Here is an 18,522-nt window from a genome sequence, read left to right as displayed (position 1 = left end):
TTTAGTTACATTCTCAGATTAGTTACGATTTCGTTACGGTACATCTGTTTTGCATTTCACCCACTTATGAAAGTGCCCTAAAAGTTCGAATTTCGTACATTTCATACGCTTCTGGCAATGTGCCATAGAGTTCCCACTTCCAATCATTGTCAAATTATTGACGTTTTGAGTTTTGACGTTTTTTGCCATGAATTTTGCGAACATCATGAATTGTTATGGAATATGGAAGGGACTTGCGTTGATTTATTAATTAGAATATAGAAAGAGGATAAAAGTGATAAGTAACAGTAATTGGTATCGTTTATAAAATGAACGTCACACTCACGAGTTTGGAGGCTTTAATCTGTGAGTATATCTAGCGTATTTAATGTTTGATATCACTAATTTTCGGCATAACATATTGTTTTTCTTTAGTAAAAGCAACACACGAATCGCTGGCCCAGCCCGATGTGCCAGCGTTGGAGGCGTTCTGCGCTGTTATGCGTGACTCTACTGACGGGCCTCAGCTCGCGGCTCAGGCTCTAGCGGCTCGCATTCATTCCCTAAACGCACGAGAGGCACTCTTGGCTTTGATGATGTTAGACCGTTGTATGCGCCGCTGTGATGCTAATTTTCACGCTGAAGTGGGCAAATTTCGATTCCTGAATGAGATGATAAAACTGGTATCCCCTAAATACTTTGCAGATAGAACCGCGCCTGAAGTAAGGACAAGGGTAAGTTGTAATATACTTCTTATATTGTGACTGGATCATGCCCACATCTCGTCCGCATTGATTAAGGTTTTTAAAATTCCGTGTTAACTCTGATTTTATGGGGTATTTAAAAGTTATCTAGGATGCAAGCTATTTCTGTACCAAGTAGATGACAATTGCAACTTCATCCATGTAAATTTAGATTTTTTTTTTAAATACTGTGAGAACAAAAAGCCGCAAAGTGCAGATGTGCTGCACTTTGCGACAAATTTGAAGGGGCCCTTAGATCTTTATAGGTAACTAGATGGTGCCTGCGACTTCATCTGTGTAGTTTTTTGTTTATTAAGAATCTTTTAAGAAGTCTTTGATATCCAAGGATAAAAGTAGCCTATGACCACCAGGATGCAAGCTATCTCTGTACTAAATTTTGCTAAAATTAGAAGTGTGGGCTGTAAAAAGGTAACAGACACACTTTCAAATTTGTAATATTAATATGAATATTGTTAGTCCAATAGTTGATATTCTTTAAATAATTTGAGTATTACAATTAGATATTATTATTTAGGTCCTACAATTGCTACATGCTTGGTCTATAGAATACCCAAAAGAAACAAAGTTCAAGGTTGCATTTGATATGTTGAAAAATCAAGGTGTCATAAAGGAAACCCCACCACCTTTACCTCCCGAGGACAACAGCGTTAATGCTCATCCAAGAGCTAAAAATGCCATATTTGAAGATGAAGAGAAATCCAAACTGTTACAAAAACTACTGCAAAGTAAAAAGCCTGAAGATCTCCAACATGCAAATAGGTTGATTAAAACAATGGTGCGAGAAGTAAGTTTTTGAACTATAACTTAATTTTATATTTATTCCTTTTAAAGTAACAACTGTCATTACTAAAAGGGCCTTCATTTGGTGCTGGGAGATTTTCAATTATTCCAAGCCACAGGTTCTTTATCTACGAAACATTTACATTTTGTGGCTTAGCTGATCTAGTTTTAGACTACTGCATATGTGTGTTATGAATGGCAACAAAGGTCAGAGTCTGACTCCGTTTTCCTGGTTCAGTTTCACAATTATTAAGTACTAGAGGATGCCAGCGACTCCGTCCACGTGGATCTAGGTTTTTAAAGATCCCGTGGGAACTGTTTGATTTTCTGGGATAAAAAGTAGCCTGAGTCCCGGGATATAAACTAACCCTGTACCAAATTTCGTCAGAATCTGTTAAACTGTTGGGCCGTGAAAAGTATCAGACAGACAGACAGACACACTTTCACATTTATAATATTAGTATGGTCACTGATTTTAAACAGCTGCATGTACCCAGGAGGAGAGGCGCAGCGAGGCCAGCAGCCGGCGCGCGGCTGAGGTGAGCGCGGCGCTGGACAGCGCGGGGCTGCTGCGCGACATGCTGCGTCACGCGCAGGACGCGTCGGCGGACGAGGAGCAGCTCATCCACGAGCTGCACTCCCGCTGCGCGCGCCTGCGCCCCGCGCTGCAGCGCCTCGCTGCCACCGACACGCACACTGACAACTTGAGTGAGTGTGCATCTTAACACAGATAGTTTCATCTTTGATACAGAATGTAATACAAGATTACAGGTCTCCAACAAAAACTCATCACTCAAGTAGCCACGTGTTTGCACACATAGACATATGTGTTTCTTATTACGACATGTAGAATAAAGGACTACACAAATTTCAAACCCCTGATTTCCCCTTTAGGGATTGAATTTTCAAAAATCATTTCTTAGCAGATGTATACGTCATAATAGCTATATAGCTGCATGCCGAATTTCAGCCCGATCTGTCCAGTAGTTTGTCTGTGCGTTGATAGATCAGTCAGTCAGAGACAGACGGAAACATTTAAGTGCGGAAACTAGCCCAGAGAGAAGAAAAAAGATATGCAAATATTTTTGCTTCAATGGCATTTAACTTTGCAGTAATATTTTTGTCTCTCAAGTGTGGTAATAGGCTACTTTATAGTTTTGATAGCAATGGGATAAGCCATTTCACAAGCAAATAATTTATTTATTCACTAATTTATTTGTTTTTATTTTTTATTTTCCAGGTGACATATTACACGCAAACGACGTACTAGACGAAGTGTTCGACAAGTATAACAAGTTCGTTACTGAAAAGAGGTACAAGCCAAAGGAATCTGAGAGAGAGGCGCACGGGTCAAATAGTCATAGTTTGTTAGACTTCGCGGGGGCCAATGCCCACAGGAGCGAAGAGCCAAAGAATAAATCGAATAATGCAATTGACGAATTGGGAGACATATTTTCTAATGATAGCAGTGCAAATAATACTGCAGAGTTACTTAAGCCTGTTAATTTAATGTCTTCTGGTAAGAAGTTTTCTTTTATTAAATAGAAAGCCTACAATGTGGCTAAAGGTCGTAGCTCATGTACACGACACCGTTCCCACACAACACACGTACGGCTCCGCCTCAAATCGAAGTGACCGCTAGTTGGCCACACGCCGACCGACAGCTAGCAGAAAGCTTGTTCTAGTGGCCCGCACGCTTTAGACCGTGCGGTCTACAGCTGTATGGCGCGAGCGTTATGGTGTAAGTGAGCTACGAACTTTAGTCTGTGGTCCACAATCTCTAAACTAAATTGACAGGTTTAAATCTAATGCGATCATTTTGGCAGGGAGTTTTATGAAAGGGATAGCAATACATTTAAGACTTGTCATTTTCGTAGAGATTGTATACAACAAAATTTTATTATTTGTTGTTATAGCAGCAAATTTTCAAAGGTTCAGCTAAGGTTCAATAGACACAACCTGCTGATAGACAGAAAGACAGACAGATGGACGGACAGCAGTGGCTTACTAATAGGATTGGCCTCTTCAGTTATGGAACCCTAAAAAGTGTCAATAAGACTGCATTACAAAATTTGAATAAACCAGATTGAGCAGTTTGGTTCATGTGGGCCTTAATTTTTTGAACGTCTTTCAAAATTGATTCCTCGCTACTGCCTTGAAAGACCTCCTGTATGGAAACATTTAATTAAAAGAGATCACATTAATTTTTAATATACTGTAATAATATTGTCAGATGATGCAGAATTATTAGGAGAAAAGGAAAAGAAAGTGGAAGGTTGGAATGAACTGGATTCACTCGGGGAGAAATTGTTAAAAGAATCGCTACCTGATAGTGCGCGACGCCTAGATAATTTTAATAGGTAAGTTATGTGCTATATTTTAAATTTATTTATTTACATAAAGTATAACTATTTATTATTATATTATCATCGTATGTAAATATTTTATTTTGGTATTTATTGGAAGATATTTGTGTAACTATTATTGTGTAACACTTGTATTAACCATTTTATAAATCTAGTACCATGGGACCTATTCCAAAGCGAAGTCGCGAAAAACTGTCTGAAATAAATGTCAAATCTGTTGTCGTCTTTTCGCGGCTAAACCCCTGAACCGACTACCGGAAATTATAGTAGTCTTAGGGTGCCTTCAAAAGGCGCCCTTTAGCGAACTGAAGTGTGTTACTTTTTATCTCCGAAAAATATCTTAGTCCCTTAGTTAGTTAGTATTGTATTTTTTTACAGTAAGCATACAAAGAAAATCCCAATGAACGCCTTAGAAAAGCAGTCACCGAAACACGAAACACAAGTCGCGAACACAGCGTTACTAGATCTGGATTTCTTCACCAAAAAGCCCGAAGAACAAAAACTGTCTACCCCTGCACATTCCTCCAAGTCAATTACCCCTAACGATGACGTCATGGTTGACATAAGCTCGGATGACGCACCTACTAATCTAAATGATAATTTTAACCTAAGCACGGACAGTCCGTTAGATAGTATATTAGATATAGGACAACCTTTAGAAGACAATGCCAAAACGGAAACACTAGTAGATAGCAAGAGTAATGGGAACGAAGAAAGGAATAAAACGAAGAGTAAATGCAATGTAAAGCCGTTGACAGATATTAATGTGACGTTGCAAAGTGTTCATCCAAGCAAGGTATTGACTTAATAAAAATAATTAATAGATAAGTATTAATAATAAGGCGCTTGCTTATTATGAACTAGAGGATGCCCGCGACTTCGTCCGCGTGGATGTAGCTTTTTGAAGATCCCGTGGGAACTGTTTGGTTTTCCGGTATAAAATGTTGCCTATGTCAATAACATGGACGCAAGCTACCTCGGTGCCAAATTTCATACAAGTCAGTTGAGCGGATGGGTCTTTAGGGATCCCGTGTGAACTCTTTGATTTTTCGGGATAAAAAGTCTTCTATGTCCGTCCCTGGGATATAAGCTATCTCTGTACCAAACGTCAGAATCGGTTAAACTGTTGGGCCGTGAAAAGGTAGCAGACAGACAGACAGACAGACACACTTTCGCATTTATAATATTAGTATGGATAAAAAAATACAAAAGATTTGGTGAAAATTATATATTTTTTTCTTTTTTCAAGGTGCCTCCCTTAACAGTGTACGAAGAGGAGGACGGATTGACGGTGGTGCTGCACTTCTGCAAGGACAAGCCGCGGCCCGACGTGTATGTCATAGTGGTGTCCACGACTAGCAAAAACAGATCCGCCATTGAGGACTACAAGTTTCAGGCGGTTGTTCCTAAGGTAATCATTATCTAAAAGTATTTATGTTTTTTTAAGGGGCATGAGACGGGTCTGCCCGCGAAATTCAAATTTAATTTGGTTTTTCGCAATTTGTAAACTATGTAATACAGAAATTAGCTCTAGTATAGAATACTAGAGCTAATTTCTTAAACTGGACCCTTTCAAGTAAAGATTTTTATATAAACCTGTGAGGATGATACTGCCATTGCCGCAATGTAATACGACTAATACGACAAAGTAGGCTTAGGCACTTTATGCCTAAGCCTACTTTGTCGTATTAGTTTAAAATTGCGAAAAACCAAATTAAATTTGAATTTCGCGGGCAGACCCGTGCCATGCACCTTAAATGTGTTTAAATTGTCAGGGTTACAAGGTCCGCCTGCTGACGCCTTCGGGCAGCACGCTCCCGGCCTACAACCCGTTCCTGCCGCCGCCCGCCGTCACGCAGCTGCTGTTGCTGGGCGCGCCGCGCGCCGCGCCGCCCGCGCCGCCGCCCGGCCTCAAGTTCGTGCTCAGCTACACCTGCGACGACGACGCCTGCACCGAAGTGGGGGAAGTCGCCAACTTGCCCCTCACGCATATAGACTAGCGGGATTACTAAGGCTGCATCTATGCTTGCCGAGCGAAGCTTGAGCGAAAACTTTCCAAACGCGGTGTCAAGTATGGACTGATGAAGCGAGAGGTCCGGCGCGTGGTATCCGACCTCTCGCTTTCGCTCGGCAATCGAAGTGGGATAGCGAGCGAATGACCACAACAAACATGTTGGTGAACCTCTGTCCTACGTATTAGTATTCCTTTGTGTTCGAAAAACGACAATTGGCGAAGCGCACGCTGAACGTTCGGGGCGTGCTCTAAACGTGGACGGTCTCTTTATTTATTACTAGATGATGCCCGCGACTTCGTCCGCGTGGATTTAGTTTTTTTTAATCCCGTGGGATCTCTTTGATTTTCCGAGATAAAAAGTAGGCTATGTAAACTAACTCTGTACCGAATTTCATCAAAATCGGTCAAACTGTGAAAAGCTAACAGACAGACAGACACATTTTTCGCATATATAATTTTAAGTATGACTCTGTTTATCACATGCCCCATACCCCGCTCATGCTCGGCTCGCCAAGCGTAGACGCTGCTTTAGTAACTTCGATAAATTAAAAGATGAGCTTACGGGCTTTAAAATAGTGTCAGTGAAATATCTTTGTTTAAATGGGATTCAAAGGGAGAATTATTTTGCCGTTCTTTATCTAAAAAACGACTTACTCCAAAAAGTAGTTTGTTAGTCATCGCCAAAAAACATGGGGATTTTCAAAAAAATTTAGTGAATTTTTTATTTAGAAAAATCCGATCTACTAAATTTCTATGGTTTCTGATGATAACTCACAAACTACTTTGTGGAGTTAGCCGCTGTTTAGCAAGAAGGAAGCAGTACTTATCATTTGGCGATTTATACTTTAACATGATCTGAATAAGGTAAGTTTTACAATGCAATGTTTAAGCACTTACGACTTATTTTTTTTTTAGTTCTGGATTAAACGAAATAAACTTAAAGCGAACTCTTTTCTGTCTTTTTTTATATGACTACGTATCTGTACGTGGCATTAGGCACATAATGCGTCTGAACTAACAAAGCGAAAAAGTTACTTCCATATCATGCTATTTGTAATCTTTGCTAGATAGTAGAAATTATATGTTTATTTTATAGAATTGTCAGTTATTATTATACCTGATTCTGTATGTTGATACGAAATAAAAATAAGTTTTATATATTTTTTCATGTAATTTCAATGGATTTTGTAGGCGTTGTATAAAACTTAGTTATATAACGTATAAACATAGTAATTATACAACATATTTTCCGTGCAAACCGTAATTTCAGGAGGACAATATTATAGCTTTTCTATTCTTAGTTCCGGCGAAAAAATATTGAGTCAAAATATATTTCTAGCAAAAATGTTTCAACATGGCAGAAACTTTTTCCTTTTCTTAGTTCAGACGCATTATACATTGTTGCCGCCTCGCGATAAACTACCGCTCACAGCAGAACGGGCTAACCTCACGTAATAGCGCAAAATGCTTTTTTTAATATATTAATGTACTTATAGTAAGTTAAAATGACGCTAGTGTTGATTTGGGCGCAACAAAAACAAAAAACCCGAAGGCGAAGGGTTCCGTATCATCGTAAATACAACATTATGTACTTTTAATTTACATGTCGATGAGATAATAAGGTCCCATTGGCACCCTCGGGTACTTAACCCTAAAAAATTATTAACCTAAAAATAATTTGCGTTTTTTGTTACGCTCAAATCAACACCAATCTGTGTGAATGTTAACTATTGCATTTATTGATCTTGGTTCTAGTCTCAAATCACTATTTAGGTCTCGACATTCCTGTACTTACTTAAGTAAAAGGTGTTTTTATTTTTTACTTGCAATATCACATAATACTAAAATATCCATTAATTCTTTGTAAAAGAGGTCTCTCCGTCACTCGCTCCATACAAACGTAGTTCGTCTCTCATTGGAATACTAACCGATCATACTCAATGGAATTTTGTAGAAACTATGCCTGTGGTTTTCCAGATTTCCGTTAAAATATTCGGTTTCAAAGTTACGCGGTCTTAAAAATTCCCATACAAATCTTTGAGGCCCTCTAATTTTAAAACTACATATTTTTAGAAAATCTAAAACACCACAGACACGGATATTAGTTTCTAGAATATGTCTGCAAAATTTCATGGACTTTGGTTGCTTAGTATTCAAATGAAATTGGGACTACGATTGTATGGAGTAAGTGGCGGAGAAAGCCCTGTTAAGCGCGCCTCAAATGTAAAGTGCTGATTTTTGACATTGATTTTTTTCTGCTGTTAAAAATACAACCTAGTTGTAAGTAGCGCTTACATTTGCAAGGGCTTTTTGGTATTCTGAAGTTACTTTCTATTAGATCTGAATTTGTGAAAAATTGCAGTATTATACGTAAAGTTCAAAATGTATGTTTGTGTTTGTAGTGGAAACCACAAAAATGTATATTTATTGTGTATAAGTACTATTATTATAGATAGGTATAGGTTTGTTTTATTTTACGTTGCTGTGCAATAAAATATACTTAATGGAAATTATTATTATACATAGATATATAATATGACGTAAAAATGTAATTATTTATATTATCTCAAGAATAAATTGTATTCGCTTACTTCCTTGTTTTATTTCACACTAGCTTACAAATTAGTCGCGTGGACTAGTAAAATTAATGGTGGTGCAATAATTTAGAGCAGAGGTTCCCAGACTTTTATCATCTGGTTCCGGTGGACCCCTGTATTCCCAAAATTCGACAAAAAAAATGGTATAACTATGGTAATTTCCGTTGCGGCTGAGTTCCAACCACGATTTAATTACATAGTTTTCGAAAAAATTGATTATCCTGCGAGTGGATGTCAAAAAAGTAAAGTTGGCTAATCAAAAAGTGATTCCATCCAGCATGTATCCAGCTTTACTTTTTTGACAGCACAAGGAACCAATCAACTCTCACTTATTTAGAAAACATCGATAGGTGTCAAGGCAACATTTTTAGTTCTTCACTATCGGAAGCAAATAAATTTTCGTGGACTCCGATCACGAAAACGACCTCTGGGACGTGCAGGTGGACCACTTTGGGAACTAATGATTTAAAGAAAGAAATAAAGCCAATAAAACAAGTATTATACTAAATCATTTATTTTGTAACAAACAATTATTTACATGTACTTATGTCTATGTATTTACACAGTAAATGCACATAAAGTGATAGGAAGAACGTATGTACATGAACTTACAACTATGACTTAAAAATTAATAGTTGCAAGTTGCACTTAGCACTACATGGCAGTAGTTAAACTTAACAACGAAATGCAAAATCAGTGAAAACCGACCGGATACCGGATAGGGGTTAGGCGCAGGACCAACGGCTTTACGTGCTCTCCAAGGCACACAACAAGGCGACTACCTAACTAAGCTAGTACTGAATAAAACCGGCCAAGTGCGAGTCAAACTGGTGCACCGAGGGTTCCCTAAAAATAATTTACTGACTCAAAATCCAATACCTATTTTTGGTGCGATTCGGTAATCTAACCAAGAACCTCCTCATCATCCACAGTTGAAATGCTAACATGATGATCAACTGTACACATTGACCTCTATATATACAAGTACGCTGGACTTGCAATTGCCGGTCTGTTTTTGAAGTAACTTGATATTCGCCAATTTGACGCTGATAGCAGTAGACGTAGCGACCGTTATGAGAGCTTATCGGAACCACAGATAACTATTATACCAGTCTAGAGTCGGAACTAAGGCCCGGTTCCCGCCTAATTTGAATGGAGGAGACGTGTTCAGCCAACCAATTAGATTTTAAAAGATATCGTAATTTTTAACCTCATCTATCAAAAATCTGATAGGCCCACTAAACACATCTTCATTCCACTCTGTTCAAGTAGAAACTGGGCTTATGTTAGTGATGCTGATTCTGCCAACACGTGGACTGGAATGAATTTCCGGTATAATGCATAAATTTTGATTTTGCGATTTTAGTCCTAAATCTAAGGGTAAAACATTACACATTTTGTGTAGCACACTTCTTCCAGCGTTTTACGGCTCTGGGTTCTAGCCATTTTGAGCCTGAAATGCATTTATTTGTTGTCAGTGTCACAGATAAAAACAAAGCATACAAATGTACATTTTCATCTATGACACCACCACAAATTATTGTACAGCTTAGCCAAATTCAGTGTCCGTACACATACAGTTAAGTTGAACAGCTTTACACTGCCTGGTCTCTGAACGCGAGGGCGGTGATAGGTTTCTGGTGTCCGCAGTACTCGCGCTCCAGCGTACCTTTCTCCAAATCCCACAGCCGAGCGTAGCTGTCTGATGAACCTGGGAAACAAATATAAATAAAAATATTGTGAACAAAGCCTCGATTTAGAGCCTCGATAGCTCAACGGTTGAGGAGCGGACTGAATTCCGAAAGGTCGGCGGTTCAAACACCACCCGTTGCACTATTGTCATACCCACTCCTGGCACAAGCTTTACTCTTAATTGGGGGGGGGGGGGGGGAGGGGATTAGCATGGCTAAAATTCTTTTTTAAAAAAACGAAGAAGAGATTGTGTGAACGAGGATTGTGTATGTGGAGGATGAGGAACGTCGAGTGAAAATCGCACTCCCCGAGTCCTGGCCTCTACGAAGACCTGTGGGTGATGGACACGGGGTGGTCTGTCAGTCACAGTATGGTCCTCGAGTTAACGTGCTGTGGTTCTAGCATGCCTCTAACGCGGTGGTGGGTCTGCTTCAGCGACCACACACTAACTGATTAACGAGGAGTTGCCGATCCCTTGTGCTCCGTCATCAGCAGTGGGATGGAACTTCGTAAGGTTTGTAGTCCGACATAACCACCGTGCTCCCCTGTGACTAGTAGTAGCCATGAAGGATTTTCCTCACAATAAAAAAGGACATCAGAGCGGCCATTGTCGGACAAAAAAATGGCGCAGATTGACGCTTGACAGAGAGAAACGGCGGATTTTAGAGGAGGCCTATGTCCAAAGAGGACAGCCTTACACTAATTAGTGCTAGTTTACTATTTTTTAGAATAAAATATAGGGTAGGATTAAATATTAGCATTAGGAAATTAGTAATACAGTTATTTAGTAAGTAGTGTATATTGTATATAAGTAGTATCAGAGAATAAAGGTTATTTTTATTTTATTTTTACTGTACCTGTAAAAAGATATCGTGAGTCAAGGGTGAAGGCCGCGTCCCACACCCAGCGCTGATTCTCGTGGCGCAGCTCGCGCAGCAGAGTCCAGTCGCTCGTGCGCCACACGCGCGCCGAGCAATCGCCAGACGTCGTCACCAACATTCTGTCGACGCGGATTTACATTGCTTCAGTTACCAATTCAAAACTTGATACAAGTCAAAAGCATAGTAACCTCACTTAGCGACGGTAATCGTGATTTAACTTTCGACTAAAACCGAAAAGAGACTCGTGCTATCTGGCTCATAATTCGCGCGTACAAAACACGGCGCGTAGGCAACAACAAATAGCGGATGGACGTGCGCTATTGTCCGACATATTTTCGCGCCATTCAAAAATAAGATTTTCTCACCATTCAAAAATAAGATTTATGCGCAGGCACGGCATAACTTATAAATTGTTGTTTTTTTTTATATAAAACAGAGCAAACGAGCAGGCGGATCACCTGGTGCTAAGTGATTACAGCAGCCCATGAACATTTGCAGCACCAGAGTTACCGCCGATGCGTTGCCGGCCTTTCAGGAATTTGTTGGTTGCCCCTTGAAAACCCCCATGTTGTAATCTATAACTCGTGCGCATTAACATGGCACCTGGCTCGAAAACAACCCCTCCTCCCACTTCCCCGCGCGATGTCCCGCTCTCGCCGTGCCGCCGCGCCGTGCGAGACCAGTAGCGGCACGGCGAGAGCGGGGCATCGCGCGGGGAAGTGGGAGGAGGGGTTGTTTTCGAGCCAGGTGCCATGTTAATGCGCACGAGTAATAGTGGGAACACCGCGGATGGTAGTAGTGTAAGGTTGGTCTCACGTGGAGTCGTAGCTGAACTTGCAGCGCAGCGCGTACTTGTCGTGCGCGCGCAGGTGCTTGCGCGGCACGGGGCGCGGCGGCGCGCCGCCCAGCGACCACACGTAGCAGTTGCCCTTGTTGTTGACGGCCGCCATCAGCTTGCCCGACGGGTCGATCGCGATGTCCTGGATGCTGCTCTCCGCCTCTGGAATCTGAATTCACCCACCTCGTGTAAACCACTGTAGCTGAAGCGATAGACGTTGGGGTCCCAAGGTGCTGGAATGTCAACCTCACACCAGAAAGCATAGAAAAATGGAATTTTTCTAGACTTTTTTTTTTTGGAAGACTAGGTGGACAGATGACATTAAACTAACTACCACAACATTTGTACGCCGCTACGACTAATGTGTTGAAATTTGTAATAATAATAATTACTATCATCTTTTGTAACACACATTATGCTAAAGAAAATGTGTTGAACTTTCTAATAATTACTATCATATTTTGTAATACACATTTTATGCAAATAAAGAATTTCCATTTATATTCTACAAGGAGCCGCTGGATTCAGCGGCCTGAATTTGAGGCGATACAAAACCAAGACATGTGGAATTGAAACGCAATATAGTATTTGCCTATGTCAAAAAATATATATTTCTCAGTGATTATTAAATAGTCTTCCAAAATACATAAAATCCACGTCTTTTGTTAGTTTTAAGTGTAATAACCATTTTAAATTATCGATTAAACTAAAAAAGCACGTCAAATCATTGTGACGTCACATACCAGTAGTTCATAGAAGCTGGCATGCTAAGCGCGTTTTGACGTTTGATAAAATGATACCGATTCGACTAGTTGTCAAAAAAAGGTCAACCTCCTATTCCAGGGGTCAGGGTCTTAATCCTGGGTACGTACATAGCTCTAACTTTTCGGTAGACTATCAAACCATTCCCATTCTAAAAGGAGACTAGTGCTTAGCACCACATCAAAATCGGTTTAAGTTTTTTAAGCCATAAGCAACAGTGACAATGTTACCAGTTGTTCATTGTGATCAGTCTTCAAGTCCCAGATGTGTATGATGCCGCTCTGGCCGCCGACCATGATCTGCGACTGGTCGGGGTGCAGCACCACGGCGTTGACCGGCGCCGGCACTTGGAATATCTGCTGGCATTGGAACGGCCGACCTGCTCTACAAATAACAACAAGTGTAAATGAAAAATTTATAACACCCCCGAAAAGTGAAGGTCACAGTAATAACTAGAAAAGAGCTGATAACTTTCAAACGGCTGAACCGATTTTCTTGGATTATAGCTAAGAACACTCTCAATCACGCCACCTTTCAAACAAAAAAAAAACTAAATTAAAATCGGTTCATCAGTTTAGGAGCTACGATGCCACAGACAGATAGACAGATACACACGTCAAACTTATAACAACCCTTTTTTTTGGGTCGGGGGTTAAAAAACCGGTCAAGTGCGAGTCGGACTCGCATACGAAGGGTTCCGTACCATCGTACAAGATAGTTTAATATTTTTATTAGCAACACACCAAGTTAATGACAACAGCGCCATCTATATGTGATTTAGTAAATAAATATTTTCCTGAACACATTTTAATATTTTTTTTGTGATGTAACCATAAATTCTACTTTCGCATTTATTCCTTTACTTGTGCTATGAGACACACCTATACCTGCCAAATTGGTGATTACCCTATAGGTTTCCTTGACAGACACGACAGACAGACAAACAGACATCAAAGTGATTCTATAAGGGTTCCGTTTTTCCTTTTAAGGTATGGAACCCTTAAAATACCACTTTTTTTGTACTGAATGGGCATTGTTTAGCCAAGCTCGCTCATGCACGCCTGATTCACATTTTGTTAAGTGACAAGTGCTGGTTAGAAGTGTAAAGGCGAGATTCCATGGCACGCGACAGACGGCGGACTATATCACGACATACAGCAGACACAGTATTACAGTATTAATTTGAATGAGACCAATTCTGACATAAGACTGCAACAGCTGTGCAATGTGAAGCAACCAGCTGCAGTCGTAAAAGTATTTCATAATTTCAACAATCTACAACAAACTATGTATTTGTTTTTAAATTTAATCATAGCGTTTATTACTGAAAAATAAACTTGCAATGTTGGGTATTTATTCATACTTTTAAACATATGTTTTTCATACAACATAGGCCTCCTCCAAAGACTTCCAACATGGCTTCCCTTGCATTTTTCTATACTGTCGCCTCTTCTTCTTCTTCACTTGATTGGTGGCTCTTTGTAGTGCCAACCCAGCACTAGGCTATACTGTCACCTCTTTTAACATCCTTCAATTTTTCCCTACAATTTTTCAATTTTAGCCTACTTTGATATTTTTTTTAATAGATTAAACTACAAAATACTATACCTCAAGTCCCATATTCTTGCAGTGCAGTCTTCACCACCTGTGTACATCCATTGCCCATTTTCCTAAAAAAAAATGAAATATTGATTCACTTTGCACTGGAAAGGCAGTTTCAAAGTTTATATAAGAATAAAAATATTAGGGTTTAAACTATGGTGAGTCCTTCTGGGCACCGCATTGCATGCAGAGGCCCTTAGAATAAGGACCCTGGATGTAAACAACTGAGTTAAGTCAGTCATATATATTATAATACTATTGTAAGAATATGATGTTGTATTAAAATATTAGCTTAGCTTTTAAATATTTAGAGCCACCGCAGACCTACAATTTCAAGTTGAGCGACTATCGAACAACGAAATCGCAAACATTCACAATTTAATCGGCCAACTAATTATTGTATCGGTTGTTAGACGCAGACTAACGCAGACTAAATTGATTTAGTCGGTGACAGTGTTGCTAGCGCGGTGACGTGTGCGTGAAAATGCGGAAAAAAAACTCTCATTCCCATATTAATAAAAAGAAGACGAAAACAAAAGAGAACTTTTTGGGTTCATCCTGTATTAAGTGATAGATTAGAACATGGGCAACATGATTATCTTGCATTCTAAACTGCTATGTTATCCAGATAAATTTTCGTATTACAGAATGAGTATTCCTTATTTTGATAAGCTTGTTTTAAGTCTTTTTTGTATAGCGCTGGTCTTTTTTGCACCTCATCTTTAAGCTGTTCTACTTTATCGTTTGCAATGAGTCATCGGGTGACCGTTGTCGTGCCCGTCGTCGATGGTCCGGGCGCGGGGAAATCACGCGCGCGCGCAACGGCCTCTTGGATCTTGCCGTGCGACTGACCAACTAAGTTGGATAGTCTGCGAGCTTGTATAGGGTCCCCGTGCTAATAAGCTGTCGGCCAATAGTTGGACAACTTTTTAATTGTGCGTAATCGGAAGGGAATTTCGATTCTGATACAATCGATGCCCAATTATTTAGTTGAACAATTTAGTTGGATAAGATGTGCGGGATGTCATAAGTCACTGTGCTTATTTGTATACTCTGCGATTTAGTTTCCCAACTTGCAATTGTAAGTCTGCGGGGGCTCTTATGCAATATATTGTTTTTGTGCACATATGTGTGATAAGTGATTTTGTGAAGTGGTGATAATAAAAAGAATACCCGGCTGAGTTTGTTGTGGGCTCATCTCAGACCTGGGCGCGTTTGGAGCCCTCGTAGCTTTAATTTTTTTACGAAATTAATTATCACTATTTATCTTATGAATCTAACAATTCTGACTATTGAAATGTGTACAATAGTACCTAGGTACTTTGAGTAAATGATTTTGATTTTGCTATTGAGTTTTTAGTTATTTGCCATTTTGCTTATTTTTAAAAAGTGTGAGTGTTTATTTGTAATGCATATTTAGTAATGCAATTTTTTCTTTTTATTAGTTTCTCCTGAAAACTCACAATTTTCCACATAGCAGAATTTGCATGTGCAGCATTGTTATTAGATGTCTTTTTCTTCTTCTTCTTATATAGTTTAACAGCTTTTAATAGTGCCACACCAGCACAGTAATAACTGTGATATAATATAAGATGTCTAAGATATAAGAAGTATAGTATAAGATGTCTTCTAAGAACATAAAATTTTAATCTACCTGGAAACCAACTCTGGACACATTTTTGACAACACCCTCAAAATTCATGACAGGGTCCGGGTTAGCGCTGGCCAGGTCATACATTCTGATGTGCTGGTAGCCACATGCTGCCACCATCTGACTGTTGGGGTTGATTTCCAAATCATTTACTTGCTGTAAAGAAAAAATACGGTTTATTTAACATGCAGTGTTAACTCACTATCTTCTCTCTCTGCCTTTTATATTCTACTTCTTTCCTCTCGTTTTTTGCGTTGATGAAAAATTCAAATAATTTTAAATGTATCAAAAATTGCTGGTAGGATTAATTTCAGTTGGGCTTGTGTATTTAATCTTTAGACTATGTTACACACAAGTTGTCATGTTGCAACTTCAGTAGGACTACTATACATATCTATTTCTATTTTTTCTTAAACTAGGCACATGATTAATATTCCTTTTATTCCTTACTAGATGATGGCCGCAACTTCGTTTGCGTGGATTTTGGTTTTTAAAAATCCAGTGGAAATCTTCTGGGATAAAAAGTAGCCTATGTCCATCCCCAGGATGTATGCTATGTTCCAAATTTCATCAAAATCTGTTAAACTGTTGGGCTCTGAAAAGCTAGACAGAGTTTGGCATTACAATATTAGCATTGATAATAGTAAGCATAAAGATTCTGCAGTCCAGTTAGGTTTGGACCTGTGACTTTCAGTCCACTTTTAACTTGGTTTTGGGTAATACAGATCATACATAAATATATAGTATTAAATAATAATTAATTATTGTAATATTGCAAGTGTTCACATGTTTTTAGGTTACCGAATCTGGGTGCTGCATAGTCCGTAAGCAAACGCCGCTGTGTGCCTGCCATAACTTAATAGTATGGTCATATCCTCCTGTAACCAGCGCTACTTGGGAACCACTTCCTACGGTTCCTTCCCCAGCCATTTTTTGATCCAAAGTCACGTATCCTTCGTTGTTTATAATCTCATTGAACCGTTCCTTTAGCTCATTACCAGTCCTGGAGTGAACGTAATAAAAGATCAAGGTAGCACACAAGACATCGCAATATCGAATAAAGTTAGTCAATTAAAAATCACAATAATATTGTTGAATTACTTTAAATAGGTAGATACGTTTAGAGTTAGAGGTTCGCAGAGTCACAGAATAGGGGAGCTGTGGAGAAATGCCTATGCCCAGTCGATTGATTGGCTATTGTAGAATAATATTAACAATTTCCTTGAAAAATTTAACTGTGCGTCTTCGACATAATTTCAATTTAAAACAAGTTAAAACACTGATTTTCACACACCGATAGTGTACCGATATAAAAAAATAACAATATGATAAAACTTCACCACAAACTTCACTGTCAGATTGTGATTGACACTTGTGACGGTTGTCACCACAGACCAGTAATCGTTGACCATGGCTGTCATCATGTTGTCACCATAATATACCCATACCACCATGCTCAGACTAAGTATATATTATAAGCCACCATGCCACCAACATCCTACCATCTCACTCACCTCCATGCAAAGAGTATCATACACATCATACGCCCCATGAGATTTTGTCACAGTGGATGGCGATCTCATGACGATTCTTTTCGAAACGATTCGTCATTTGAATCGAAATCTGAAAAATCGATTTAAAAAATCGAGATCAAAAGACCGACATTTTAGATCTCAGATTGCTTTTTCACTTTATATTGATATAATTTATGCTTTTGGAAAGCAAAAACGACGCCATTCTCAATGTTCTGCTCGAAACGGAGTTCATTCGCACTTAGGTACTCCGACTTTCCAAAGTATACCCGTTCCGATTACCGATAGTGTTGAACTTCTAGGAATCAACAGTTCATTCAATCACAACTTTGGACAATGCGTCGAATCCAAGGCAAAAACAGCTGGCAAGAAACTTGGCATTCTCAACAAAGTCAAGCGGTACCTACTTTATGCCGGAACAGCTTCTTACCCTGTACCAAGCTCAAGTTCGATCGTACATGGAGTAGGTTGGTACTGCAGCCATTTATGGGATGTCTCTGCCAAGTACCAGCTCGAAGCATTGGATTCGGAGGATCGCCGAGCTAGAACTCATTGGTGATGAAGCACTGATGAATACTATAAACTCCAAAGTTTGGAAAACACCGCAAAGTTGCGAGTCTATCATTATTCTACAGGATATATTTCGGAGAGTGCACAAGAACTCTTTGACCTGGTTCCTCCTTCACCTTTCTACCATCGTAGTGCCAGGCATCGTCAAGGTCTGCATCTATACGTAGTCGAAATTCCTCGAACATAATACGAAGCGATTTGCTTCCTCTTTTCTAATCCAAATCGCTAGGATATGGAACGCTCTTCTGGCATCAGTTTTCCCTTCCACCTATAATATGGGTACTTTCAGGTCACGAGTGAATAGGCAACTTCTAGACAAGCGTTAGCATCTTAGGCTGCAACATCATTTGCTAGCAGGTCTGAGCCAAAACTAACTAATTTTAAAAAAAATTAACTAATTTAAAAAAAAAAAGAAAAAAAAAGTTCTTTAATTAGGTACGTTTAACCGCAGACCTAACTACTATCTATTATATCGATGCTTTTAACACATTAAC

General features: G+C 39.3%; 2 protein-coding genes across 3 annotated transcripts; one reads left to right on the top strand and one right to left on the bottom strand.

Moving 5' to 3' along the window:
• Window positions 1-175: 175 nt before the first annotated feature.
• On the top strand, window positions 176-7,001 carry LOC123872560 (ADP-ribosylation factor-binding protein GGA2). The gene is made up of 9 exons (XM_045916889.1): window positions 176-345; window positions 415-713; window positions 1,258-1,527; window positions 2,021-2,231; window positions 2,764-3,042; window positions 3,757-3,883; window positions 4,268-4,685; window positions 5,139-5,300; window positions 5,665-7,001. The coding sequence occupies exons 1-9, from the start codon at window positions 309-311 to the stop codon at window positions 5,887-5,889; spliced, it is 2,028 nt and encodes a 675-aa protein (XP_045772845.1). The 5' UTR covers window positions 176-308; the 3' UTR covers window positions 5,890-7,001.
• Window positions 7,002-9,926: 2,925 nt separating this feature from the next.
• On the bottom strand, window positions 9,927-17,266 carry LOC123872565 (target of rapamycin complex subunit lst8). 2 transcript variants are annotated; one of them, XM_045916899.1, is made up of 8 exons: window positions 17,028-17,266; window positions 16,728-16,929; window positions 15,930-16,082; window positions 14,282-14,343; window positions 12,904-13,057; window positions 11,890-12,080; window positions 11,050-11,192; window positions 9,927-10,211 (listed from the first exon to the last, which is right to left on the bottom strand). In XM_045916899.1, the coding sequence occupies exons 2-8, from the start codon at window positions 16,854-16,856 to the stop codon at window positions 10,096-10,098; spliced, it is 948 nt and encodes a 315-aa protein (XP_045772855.1). In that variant the 5' UTR covers window positions 16,857-16,929; window positions 17,028-17,266; the 3' UTR covers window positions 9,927-10,095. The 2 variants fall into 2 exon arrangements, with proteins under 2 accessions (XP_045772855.1, XP_045772854.1); XM_045916898.1 differs by having other exon boundaries at window positions 16,728-17,266.
• Between the last annotated feature and the right edge of the window lie 1,256 nt (window positions 17,267-18,522).

This window comes from Maniola jurtina, chromosome 15 (assembly GCF_905333055.1).
Source record: "Maniola jurtina chromosome 15, ilManJurt1.1, whole genome shotgun sequence".
Lineage (NCBI taxonomy): Eukaryota > Metazoa > Arthropoda > Insecta > Lepidoptera > Nymphalidae > Maniola > Maniola jurtina.
The sequence above is the reverse complement of the archived record's forward strand: the minus strand, read 5'-3'. Positions and strand labels throughout refer to the sequence as shown.

Excerpts from the sequence above, each read along its gene's own strand:
- LOC123872560 (XM_045916889.1), top strand. The coding sequence starts at position 309 with ATGAACGTCACACTCACGAGTTTGGAGGCTTTAATCT. Across the intron at positions 346-414 it reads GAGTTTGGAGGCTTTAATCT|TAAAAGCAACACACGAATCG; the intron begins GTGAGTATATCT and ends GTTTTTCTTTAG. Across the intron at positions 3,043-3,756 it reads TGTTAATTTAATGTCTTCTG|ATGATGCAGAATTATTAGGA; the intron begins GTAAGAAGTTTT and ends TAATATTGTCAG.
- LOC123872565 (XM_045916898.1), bottom strand. The coding sequence starts at position 16,856 with ATGGCTGGGGAAGGAACCGTAGGAAGTGGTTCCCAAGTAGCGCTGGTT. Across the intron at positions 13,058-14,281 it reads GCAAGAATATGGGACTTGAG|AGCAGGTCGGCCGTTCCAAT; the intron begins GTATAGTATTTT and ends TGTTATTTGTAG. Across the intron at positions 11,193-11,889 it reads AAGTTCAGCTACGACTCCAC|AATGTTGGTGACGACGTCTG; the intron begins GTGAGACCAACC and ends CCGCGTCGACAG.